The sequence below is a fragment of the Lonchura striata genome, chromosome 2 (assembly GCF_046129695.1).
Source record: "Lonchura striata isolate bLonStr1 chromosome 2, bLonStr1.mat, whole genome shotgun sequence".
Classification (NCBI taxonomy): Eukaryota; Metazoa; Chordata; class Aves; order Passeriformes; family Estrildidae; genus Lonchura; species Lonchura striata.
Genome location: NC_134604.1, coordinates 59957768 through 59970668, shown reverse-complemented (window position 1 = coordinate 59970668; position 12901 = coordinate 59957768). Strand labels below are relative to the sequence as shown.

Here is a 12901-nt window from a genome sequence, read left to right as displayed (position 1 = left end):
TGGCCATTCTCTCTGGAGAACTTATCTTAGGGATTTATTTGTGTCCATAGAAATGTTGCCATGCTTAGGGTATTGATCTCCCATTCGCAAAATGAGAATGTCACAAAGCTCCTAAAGATTAGTTACCTTCCATTAGTAAATGGAGAGAGCTACCTTTAGACAAGAGTGATCCCTCCTGCAAGGCCTAGTATTTCTTACATTTATGAAAGGTCTTACAAGTCAGAGAATGGTTTGGGTCTGAAGTAAACTTAAATATTGTTTCGTTTTACCCAGTCTTCTGTGCGCAGGGATACCTTCCACTAGATTGCTCAAAGTGCAATCCAACCTGGCCTTGAACACTTCCAGAGATGGGACATCCACAGCTTCTTTGGGCAATCTGTGTCAGTGCCTCAGCACCTCACAGTGAAATATGTCTTTATTATATTCAATCTAAATCTCTCCTCTTTCAGTTTAAAGCCATTCCTCCTTGTCCTACTAGTATATGCTCTTGCAAAAATTCCCTCTCCAGCTGTCTTGTAGGCCCTTTCAGGTACTGAAAGGCTGCTAGGAGGTCTCCCTGGAGCCTTCTCCTCTCCCGGGGAAACAATCCTAGCTCTCTCAGCCTTTCTTCACAGGAGAGGTGCTCTAGCCCTCCTGATCATCTTTGAGGCCCTCCTATGGACTCGACCCAGCAGGTCCATGTCCTTCTTGCATTGGGGACCCCAGAGCTGGATGCAGCACTGCAGGTGGGGGTCTCATCAGAGCAGAGCAGAGGGGCAGAATCATATTCCCTTGACTGGCTGCCCATGCTGCTTTGGCTACAACCCAGGATGCCTAAGATAGCACAGATTCGTCCAGCTGCTTCTGTAGAATTAGGAGTCACATAGACGTGAATTTCTCATGAAAACAATAAATTGGGGAAGTACAGCTCCCATCCTCAGAATGGAATGAGGGCTGTTGTGAATGGAGTGAGAGCTGTTATGTTGCAACAACTGAAGGGAATTAATTATTTCCTTTCCTACAGCAAGAAAATACCTTAGAAAATAGAGCACAGTAATAGAATCAAAGTCACTTCCTCAATCCCTTAAGACCTGGTATCACTTTCTTTGTGTGATTAGTTTTTTGTTGGTTGGTTGGTTGTGGGGATTTTGTTTGTTTTTATTAAAGGCTGAGCATTATGGCCAGAACTTTAGATGTTCACAAAAGAGAGTCCATGTCTTTGGAAAGGGACACTTTCTACTACCTGGATATGAATGTGAGATCTGTGGGAAAAGGCTTTTACTTCCATTTCAGAAAGAGGATTCTTCCTTGAGCCCCAAAACATTACTTAGAAAATATTAAAATGATAGCATCCCACTGGAGCTGGCAGAATCCAAGATCCTAAATTTGATAAAAGAGAAACTTTTTAGCAATAGAATTTCTGACTGTATGTGTGTGACAAACTGAGTAAAGGTGGGGATAGCTGGATGTGAAAATGAAAACTCACCTGCAAAGCATGACTGATTTTCTGAAAATGGAATAGTTCCTCAGCAAACTGATCATACATTGTAGGGACATATTTGTTGGTAGAGTGGATGATACAGTGGATGCTCTGTAAATAGTAGGCAAGTGCTTTTGATGGATGAAAAAAATTATCAAAAAGGTCTCCTATCTGTTCTCTTTAATATCAGACAGCTACTGTAATTATGAAAAATTTCCTGTATATGCATATATCCAGTCTGTTACATTACTGTGTTCTGAAATGACTGGCATTTGCAGTTAAAATGCTCACACAAAGTGCCATTTATATTTTTGGATTTTTTTAAGGTGGAAACGAATCAGAGGCTCAAGTACGACAAAACCAGCAAATGATTCTTATGCAATCTAAATACCAGAAAAAGGTCAGTAAGAATAAATGTCTTTGTTTATTTTTAGAACTCAAAAGAAAACTTTTCCTGTAGTGTATTTTATGACTATAAAACGAATTCACAGCTGCTTGACAGGAGAAACTCATGAAACCTGAAGGAAGCAGCAGAAAATCAGAAACTAATGTTCTGCACCAAAGAAAATGAGAAATCTTTCCATAAATATGAAGCAATCTGTATCACAGATGATATCTCAAATAACAACCAAAACAGTTGTAAAGCCACTTAAATGCCATGCTGTATCTTCCGGCATGCTGCTTATGCTTGGACTAATTGATCAATGTACCACCCTGTCCTGTGCTTATGTGGAAATGTTGTTCCTGTTACAAGAGGTATAAAAGCTTGCAAGTTATCAATCAGCTGTGTGAGTACTTGCATCAATGCCCATTTATCAGTCCTAGATTTCTCAGCCTTCTTAAAGCCAATATTGCAGTAGCTGTTGCACAGCCTGCATTATTCACTGTCTTATTTTAAGGGAAAAAAATCCAGAAATTTTCCCCTAACACATTTTAGATTTGAAAGATGTACACTATAGGAGTCAAGTTACTATATGTGTTCCTTGTATACATAAATATGCAAAATAACTTCCTATGTTTATGCCACACAGCACAAGAGAGAAGAGTATGTAAAAGCAAAAAAGGCAGCTGAAGAAGCTGAAATCCTGAAAAAGAAAGCAATTCAGAGAGAAAAGGTATATCTGGTTACTGCAGACTTGAAGTCATACAGCAGTTCATGTCTTGATGCTTGATTTTGCTGAACTACACGAATCTGGCTAATTAAATTAAGTGGTAACCCTGGATGGTATTGAGAAATTAGGAAATGTAGTCCTCCTCCTCTTTGTAGCTACTGAAGGATGCCTGCCTGGGGTTTTGGGGGGCTTGAGTGTTCCTTTGGCTCATCAGAAATTCCAGCCTTTCAGCTGCATCTATCTCGCAGAGTTACCAGAAAGGGAGAACATGAAGGTCAGGAGTAAATTGTATGAAGGTTATATGGTTCCTTTTGGCATGAGCTCCCTCTCTAAGACTGGATTGTAGCAGTTGGCACAAAGACCTTATAGGAATCCATAACTGCCTGTGCATGTGAGAAGAATACTAGAAAATCCAGTCTGTCAGGATTTAAAAGATATCCAAATTATGGAAAGGTCAGTGTAGTCTACCTGCATTGTGCTGAGAGCACCCTGAAATTCCACTGCCCCTCCAGCCCTTCTACAGCCTGCACACACAAGTGTCTTGCTAATACGTCATATCATCCTTCCTTCTCTAGTCTCCATATATTGACACCAATGATAGCTCACTTGAAAATTTTATTTTATTATTTTTAATTTGTTTGCTTTCTCTAGTTATTCTCACAAATTTTTCATTGTGCTGTACAACCCTTTTTAAAAGTTCATTTGTGTCTCCTTGGTGGCAACCAAGTAGTACTTGCTTGAGAATGCAGTGTGGAATTTAAATGACAAATGAAAGGAGAGGGAGCATGATACTGATATGCTCATTAACAAGGAGAGAATGGGAGATTTAATATTTGCAAGGTTTGTCTCTACAACAGTAAAAATTATTTTCTGTGCAGAAATTGAATTTTGAGAGTTAATTAAAAAGTCATCGATACTGGTTGGCATACAAGGGCTTGCATAAACAGAAATAACTGTAATTGCCTCTAGGTAAGGGTTAGTCTGTCCCTGGTCTCTCAGTGGTTAGTGTTCTACTTTGGGCATAAGCCCATACACAATAGTTTACAGGGATAATAAATACTAGCACCTGAAAATGCCGCTAGCTGTCACCATCTCATGTATAGCTCCAGACACAGTGATAATAGCAGTGGAAGAGAGTGGATTAATTATTTAATATATGATGTTTGCCCATGGCCATTGGACAAGAAAAATGTTACAAGACTGCTATAATTTCTAGTTACACCTGGAAAATATATTGATGTATCAGGTTTGTTTTCATGCTCTTTAATTTCCTTACCTTCACTCCCACAGATTATAAAATCTTTATAGATGTTGTAGATAGTAAAACTGTAAGTATCCATTTTTGCTGAAGGAGGATGCAACATCGTAGCAAACATCTTTGCCAAGCAGATTGTCTAATTTGACTAAATAAACATATACCCACAAAGCAATCACACAAAACAGAGATGTGTGAAAGGGAACTCTTAGTTTGAATTTGTTTATTCAGATTGTCTTTCACAATAGTGACTGAGCCGATGGAGATTTCTTCTTGAAATATGATTAAGTATTAAATATTCAACGTTGTGTTTAAGAAGAGAATGCTGAAAAGCCACTGGAAGGTGCCAGTTTGGCTATCTCACTCTGTCTACAGATTAAAGGCTACCAAGACCTGAGAATGACACGGATCCTACTGATGCTGTACAACCAGTATTGGGCTTTGTTTACCAAAGGAAAGGAGCTTTTTATTTGAAGTGATAGATTTGTACTCAACTGCACCTGTAGGGCATTGGCTGAGAGCATGTCTTTCTGCAAGTTCACAGGCCGTCTTTTCTTGCTTGCCAGCCCTTTTGCTCAAGGTTATTATTCATTCAATAAAACCCAAATTGTGTGACAGTCTGAGAGGAGATAATAGCTAGCCAGCTTTATCAGCAGGAGCCCTGGAACTTTCACAGCTGGAAAGCTTCTTTGCCAACAGACGTGAATGGTGAAGCCCTACAGACTAATGTGCAATGACTAGAACGGGTGCTGATACTCAGCTCAGTTCTTCCTTGATTGTAAGGATGATATACTGTAAGCCAGTGCTGCCTGTGAACTTAGGATCTGTTTATGTAAGTGTTTTAATGCTGGTTTTGCAGAGAAAAGCAGCATCCCCTTTCCCACTATCTTTGTAAAGAAGCAAAAACTGTGAGTCTGCCAAAGCAGTACCCAAATACAGAAGGTCTGCCTTACTAACAGTACGAGTCCACCTGCCTCCCTCTGTCGTTCTTTAATTAACCATGGGGTTATTAGCTGCTGGAAGACGAGCTTGGCATCTACCTTGTCTCTCTCCAGCTTCCAGAGAGAGGAAAGATTCTTCATTCTGGGCTCCACTGGGCCATCTTGTGTAAACAAATACTCAGGTCTCCTGTGCGCTTCAAGACAGGCAGCTTGTCCTGGGACTGCTGGGGTTTGTTCATGGGGTAACCGTGGGCTGCCTGAGTTTGGGTATTCTAAGCTAATGGTGAGTGCTCAGTGAAATAATTTGGAAAAGACTTGATAACATGAGCAGGGAATTTCCTTTTTCTGTGTTTTCCCCTGATGCTGAGGTGTGTGTCTAATCCACAGAAAGTGTTCAAGTACATGAGAGGTAGTTTTTCTGTTATTTGCTCATTAGTAGTAGATGTCTAGAGTTGTTATCTTTGGTGCAGCCCTTCACATCATGGTGTTTGACCAGACTGGATCATAATTTGGGTGAAAGGAATAGCAAAGTTACCCAAAAAATAAGCAAGCAGCTGATACTTGGCTTCTTGTTAATGAAACTTTTCTCATTTGTGTTGCATGTAAAATTGGATTACTTCAGCGCAATGGATAGTTCTGCTTCCTGTCCCTGAATTTCTATTGCTGTTACTCTGCCTTTAGCATTTCCTTTTATAGTTTAGATCTTGACTTATTATTAGAAGATTCAAACAATTTGAAATTAAAAGGCTCAGTGTAATTATACTGAAGGCAACATTTTTTTCTCTTACAGTCCTGCCATCTTCAAAAACTGTCTTATTTAGGATAAGCTGTAATTTCATTTTATTTTTTATCAAATCATGTGCTCTTTAATTTGGCTGTATTAATCAGCATTAGTGGACTTTTTTCAGGAATTTGTTAAAACTGGACACTTTACAGACACTCTGCTAACATTGTTCAATGTGTTTACCTTCAATATCACAGATGTTCCAGTCTTAGCTTTTTGAACATGGTGCCAAATGTGGAGTGTTTCGACAATGTCTATTGATAGATTGTCATCACTTACAGAATGTGCCCATCCTGTCACCTGTCACTTATATGCATCCTTAAGCTGGTGTCCTAGGGTAAACTTCCAGAGTAAAACGTAGTCACACCAGCCACAAATGAGCAATTTCAAGATGCTGGATTTTTTTTTCAGATACTCTTCTGGTGGTAGAATAGCTGTAGGATATTCCTTTATTTTTTCATCCAGTGGGAGACAGGGTTGATACTGAAGGTTTGTATTTATCAAAGTTAATATCACTGTTCTCTAGATGTCACTAGCTAGCAGCTAGACCACAACAAGCCCTGTGAGCTTTAGAATTTCTTGGAACTTTTTGAATTTCTTATTTTGAACATTCAGAAGCCTTGCAATATGATGGTGGATCCCACATGAAGTGCTTTTTGAGAGGTGAAGGCATCAGCTTGTTGTATTGGGCAGTGTTGGGGAAAAGCCTGGGAGCTATGGCTGGTGTCTCAAGGGTATCAGCATCACCTTTGACAATAACACAAGCCATAAGTTTTCTTTTCTGCCTCTTTCCTTTCCTGTAACTGTGAAGCTGCACAAATGAGTGGGAGTTTTTTTGCCTAACACATCATCTGTGTCTAGGTTAGGAGCAAACAATATATCCCCTGAACACTCTAAAATTACCCATACTGTGTAGTGATGCTCCTTACTATAGTTTGGTTAAATTTTTCAATTGCATCAGTATGTCATACCTTCTATCACTGTTTCTGCATGTCAAATGAGTGAACAGGATATCTTATTCAAAGATTCCCCTTCTTCTTTTTGTTTATTTTGCACTGCCTTTTCCTAAATAACAGCTTCTAAGTTTTTTGCCTTCCAGCAGTTTTTATCATCACACAACATAGTGGCTCTTTTCCTATCTGCAGACATCTGAAAGGATTTTTTTTTCTTAATCTAGTGCATGCAAAGGAGGAATTTGCACTTGTTTTGCAAATCTCTTTCAGATAGTCATTCTTTATCCAATTAAAAAGTATGCATTCTGAAATTGCTAAAGGCAAAATAATTGAGTAACTGCCAGCAGAATTGTAATTTTTCTGAAATGTTTTTCAGAATTGCAGGACAGAAAGAAGATTATGGAACTGGGGGTTTCAGCTCTGTTCTTAACACCCCTTACCCCCTTACATGTTTCCCCTTCCTTGATCTCCCTGTTCTTGTGCAGTACCTATGCTCAGGCAGTGTTCTGTCCCTGATTTGGGGCTCTGGCCACAGGGGCCATTTTTACCTACACCTCCCTTCCCATCTCTGCAAGGTATTGTCTGAAATTTCCAGGGCACTTTGTTCAGATCAATGTCTGGTTGCTGGGTTACTGAGCAATTACCTTTTCTCATTTTGAGGGTGGGCAATGAGCAGAGTGACAGCCCGAGACTGTATTTTGCTCCACACGAGAGTTGTTGTGATCATTTCTTGAGAGCTCTTATTAGAGCATCCCCCCACCAACTGCAGTGTGGGAGCTCAAAATACAACGGGCTGAAATCTTAGGCTGGCACTTCTAATTTGTGCTTTTCATACAGTGAACTGCCTTTTAACTGCTCTTCCCACTGGACCTAACTGCATCATGTGAGCTAAAACAAAAATTTGGCTGGCCTCCTTTTCATTAGAATTTAGCTTGAATTGCATGTTGCTGCTGTTGCAGCAAGTTCTGCAGTTTTTGCTTTATTTTAATATTTTATTCTACTTGAATTGGGCAGCTTAGATGATACTTCCATTGGAAATTATGTGCAATTTTATATTAAAGGACTTAATAATTTGTGGGATATCCAGATTTACAGAGGAATTTTATGTGTCAAGGATTTGATTGGCTCTTGCACCAGATATGGTATCTGAGACAGAAGAATGCTGGTTAAGTACAAATGTCTCCCACTTTTGTTTGTCTTAGCATGTATTCAGCTGGCCAATACCTAACGCTCCTGCAAGTCAGCTCTGCGAGCTACATGTGTTCACATCACTGCACTGTCAGTGCCACATCTGGACTATCATCTGCTTTGGTGCAGTGGTTTAGGTCTTCTACACCCCGAGATGTCCCCAGCAGGGTTGTGACATGATGACTGTGAAGGCTCACAAGGCCTTTTGGGTAGGTGGGTACTAGGAGCACCACGTCATTTTCTAATTTAAACAGGTCTCTTGACTAGGAGATACTTATTCATGAGTGAATACCTTTAAATTTAACATTGGGCCACTTCGATACTCAACTGCTATAGATCTTAAAAAAAAAAATAGAAATATTGGAATTGAAAGAATTAATTTTTTTTTTTTTAAATCTCAACTATTTTTTCCTGGTTTTAATGCTTTAGGCAGAGAGACTTGAAGTTAAAAAAAGACAAGAAGAAATGCGAAGAAGAGAGATGCTTCTTGAAGATCAAAAGTAGTATGTAAAATTTGAAACCTATTACCTAAACTTCTTTATCTACTTGTCTTTCTGTTTTGTTTGTTTGGGTTTTTAATTATTATTTAATATTATCTTATTTGTTTGAATTTTTTTCCTGGCTTGGGACTCAAGAAGGATTTGGCTTCTGTTGCTATTCTTTTTAAATTTTTGACTTGAAACTTTTGACTTCAAGGAAATGGGCACAAGCTGAACCACAGGAGGTTCCTACTGAACACTTTTTTACTCTGAGAGTGGCTGAATATGAGCACAGGTTACCCAGGCAGGTTGTGGATTCTCCATCCTTGAACATATGCAAAAGTTCTGTGTAACTGTCTCAATGAGGTCCCACTTGGGCAGAGGGTAGGACAAGATGACATCCAGCAACCTCAATGATTTTATGATTATGTAAAATATTCAAGCCTCCTCCACACCTTATTCTATGAGAAATTTTGTCCCGTAGAGCTCTCTTAGCTTCCTAAAGCATACACTTTGAGATGAAAGTTGTGAATTATAAAATCACTTTGTGCTTTTGTTCTTTAACTGAATCAATATGTAATCATCCAATCCAAGACTAATTATCAAAACAGAATCTAAATTATATCTCCACCCATTTATTTTGTTGATTAGTGAAGAAGTCTAACCCATGTGTAAATAATGAGGACTTCCTCTATTTCGCATAGTCCTACTTAATTGTGGAGATATGTTGTAAAGACCTATTTTGCAAGAATACCTCCTTAATGTCAGATTTAGATATGGCCTAAGTCCTGATATAATTAATTCCATTGGCAGTGAAGTTCCTGCCTTGCCCGTTCATTCCACCCCATTTATTTGTTTTTAACTGATTCTATCACATAATTAACACACAATGCTGTTTAGTCACCTTTACCTTTTTTATCTTTGGCTTCTGAAATTACTGACCTCTATTCTAAGCCTGATTGATTGCTTTTTCCTCCTCTATGTCCTTTAAAGAAGTCACTTCTGTCCCATGCTAGTAGCTCCAGTTCCTTCGTCATTTGCCCAGATTCTGTTCTCTAAGGTACAGACATTTTAGTGCTTTGTCACTGACTCCAGCTTTTCTTGTATTTTTCCTTTTGTTTCTTCCCATTTGGCTTTAGACATAGCTCTTTCCCTTAATATGTTGCCAGTATTTGTCTCTAGATACTGGTTTTTGGCTTGCTGTTTAATCTGGTGTGGATGCCTACACACACACACACACACACCTTGATTCTTCAGGAATTCTGAAGACTGCACAACTTTAGATCTCTGCCTGTTCCTGACTTTGATTCTCTTTGAGCCTAAATCAACAGCAGACACACCAGATCTTTGCAGTGCAAGGTTCTCACTTATGGGTTTTGCTTTTCCTCAGGGAATTGTCAGGGTTCTTGTCTTCCCATTTAATCTGATTTTTTATCTTAAGGCATATGCAGTTATGAATGACACGTTTCTTTCCTGTCTTCTCCTTCCCTGCCTGTACATTTTTTTCTTAGGGTGGAATGAATTCTGCTGTTGAGTGCTCTTGTTCATTAAAAGTAAATTTGGTTTTGCAAAAGCAGGCCCAAACCCTCTGAAACATAGGAAAACAGGAAACAGTCACAACTGAAAAATTCCTTCACCAAAAGGGTGGCCAAGCATCAGAACAGGCAGGGAAGTGGTTGAGGCCCCATCCCTGGTGGTATTTAAAAACACGTACTTAGGGAATGGTTGTTTAGGGAAATGGTGGAGTGCTGGACTTGGCAGTGCTGCATTAACGGCTGGACTTGATGATCGTAGAGGTCTTTTCTTTTTCTTTTACCTCGGCAGCCAGGTAGTCCTCAGGTGGTGCAGGAGCTCTGGCTGCCTGGGCACTTCTTGGCAGCCATTCTGTCCACTGATTAAGGAAAGCCTTGTGAGCATTCAGCTGGTGTCATCTCTGATGCAGCTGAAGGTGAAGATGGACTCACCACTATAGTGTCTCAGGCTCCATTGTGTGAGTTTAACTATCAGAACATTATTTATGTGTACTATGTATTGAACATCCACCAGGCAGGCCCTGTAGATCCTTCACCTGGAGGAAATAAGCTGAAAACCTACCTCCAGTGAGCGCAATTTTGGTAAAGCAAAGCCCTTGCATGCTGCAGTGTTAAGGAAACTTGCCTGTCCGACCATCCAGGAGCCGCTCCGTCAGTCACTCCACCTCAGCTGGGACTGAGGCCCCTTTGCAGCCACACCCCCCACGCTCACACAGTCACATCAGGTTCCATCCAGGTTTCCCTACCAGTTCAACCCCATGTTTCCCACTGCAGACTCTCACACATCCAGATCCTTAATTTAATCATGGTGCAATAACTAAATAATACAGTAGCAGCTTTATCTGGTGCTTCCAAGGAGGCACCCTAAACAAAGGAACCCCTGAGCTTTTATCCCCTTGCAGTCTAAACACAGGGAAGTCTGTGGGTTGTCGGTTCCTGTCGTTTTTCCCACTGTCCATTCCCCTGGCCAAGGGACAGGTCTCCAGGCCCTTTGTTATGCAAAGGCTTGGGAGTTCATGACCCTTTGCCTGGGGCTCAGGCTCCAGCCCCCCAGGGCTCAACCTGCAGCTGGACACTGAGCTAGCTGTGCAGAATGTATTCCTCAGCAGACACCATGACACTAATGCCTTCCCTGGTCTGAAGGAATTCTCTGGTGGGCACAGGAAAAGGAGGGAGGTTATTAGTAGGAGATGTTGGCATTAAGGAGCACAGCATCCAAGAGTAATGAAAAGCTGTGTGACATTTCAGATTTTGTGAAGTAACTCCATTGAAGTACTGCTGGTTATTAGTGATATGTTCACATAGAAGTTCTAGGTGTTTAGAGATGTGCTTTTGCCTGCCATGCAAAAATGAGTGACTCATTACTTCCCTTCTCTAAGACCTTTCATCTAGAGGCAAAGAGAACAAATATGAGGTTGTGCCACTTTCCTCAGTGTCTCAACTAGGATATTTTGATCTCTTCTGCTTACTGGGAATGGAAAGGAAAGAAAGGTCATATACTGCATATAAAGCAGTGACCTCTGCAAAATTGTGGCCTATAGAGCCATTTCAAAAGATAAGCTCCCTTGTTAGTCTGTCCTCTGTAAGATCTGTAGCTGCAACATCACAATTTTCCTGAGATCAATGCCTACCAGCAGTCTCATTAACTGGGAAACCTTGAATTGATCACCACCTCCAGCTGTATCAGCCTCCAAGGGGTACAGCCCAATCAGTACCTCTCCTGGATGAAGTGTCACTTCCATATTTGATAAGGAAAGGCACTTAATAGTCTCAATGCTCTGACTATAAAGTATGATTCTGCCCAGAATTGCATTTTTCTGATTAAATTCCTGTCACTGTTAAAAACAAGACCTTCCCCCTGAAATCGCCTTTCAAAGGGTCTAACATGAAATGAGTGCTAAAAAAGAAAGATTGTCTGTAACCTTGTGTGCTGTCTACAGAATATAGTTATTTCCCATCTCTTGAAAGCCTTAATAGCTTCTTTGTGTGCAACAAGTCCTTGAAAGTCAGCTGTATCTGTTACCACAGTTGCTTGAGTATGTGTTTGTGTCTTGTGAAAATGTAGTCTAGACAGGCATGCAGACTCCCATGAAAAAGTCTGCAAGCCTCACAGTTTTGGGATCAGCCCCTCCTCTGACCCTGGTGGACCTAGGCTTTGTTCAGTGACTAAAACAGAAAAAACTCACAAGGTGTCTCCTGAAACAGCTGTGTATTAAAAGTGTTAAGAGCACCCAGGAGCAGACTTTGGGGTGGAGAAGTTGCTGTATAGCATGATTACTGTAGGTTGTGCGAACAGAAGAGAAGCACATGAAAGATTTGTTGGTGACAGTGTTGCTGTGGTTCTGTCCTTGTGGATACCAGATTTAGAAAATGGGGAACTATGTCTTGTCTTTTTGCCAGAAACTACTTACACATGAAATGGACTCCTTCCTTCTGAGTCATAATATCCTGGATGCATTTTGCATTATTGGCCTGATTGTGTTTCTGTCAGAGTGCATTACGAGGTAACGGAGGCTCATGTAGTCCATACTTTGCAATTGCTAATCCATGCGAGGGAAGAACTGAGTGCACATCTTTCCAAAAGGACACAATGAACAGATCTTTTCAGGACATTCTCTCTTAAGTTAGTACACCACATTTGTCATTTAAACAGTAATGAGGATGGATATGTAATGACCGGCTGTTTCAGATGCTTGCTGTGCAGGCTATGTGGATCTGTGTCTGAACTGTAGGGTGTCTTACCATGCTATTTTAGCCCAGATCTCTAGTTAGATGTTAGAAATTGTAGTGTTGGATGGGTTCCACTATTTTTCTAATAGCCATCTACACTGTTTTTCTAATAGCCATCTACCTATTTATTTAAGGGAAAAAGCTGTCTGAAAATTAGGGTTACTTTCTAATGCTATTTTGCTAAATATTCATGCCTCTGTTTTTGTGAAGGTTGTATTCCTGTAAAAATTCCTGGCACAGCTGCACTCGGATACATGTGCGCACTCAATATATTCTGCTCAGAATTTGGAGCTGGAAACAGCATTTGCCAGAGTGTCTCTGAGTCCATATACCAAACACAATGCAGGAGGTTCACCAAACCAAGCTGATATACACTTGCCTGCCAAAGCAGCTTTCTCAAAAGTCATAAAATGCAGGAGAATAAAACCTGAATCAAAACAGAATTTTTATTTATTTATCAATTTTTAC

At 40.3% G+C, this 12901-nt stretch overlaps 1 protein-coding gene across 3 annotated transcripts in view; it reads left to right on the top strand.

The window, feature by feature from the left end:
- EPSTI1 (epithelial stromal interaction 1) overlaps positions 1-12901 on the top strand; it is a 48591-nt gene that overhangs the window by 14193 nt on the left and 21497 nt on the right. For all 3 annotated transcript variants that reach the window (XM_021530831.2, XM_031504772.2, XM_021530830.2), the window contains 3 exons: positions 1786-1859; positions 2491-2574; positions 8122-8195. In XM_021530831.2, coding sequence (XP_021386506.1) covers positions 1786-1859; positions 2491-2574; positions 8122-8195 — 232 coding nt within the window. The remainder of the gene's footprint in view (positions 1-1785; positions 1860-2490; positions 2575-8121; positions 8196-12901) is intronic.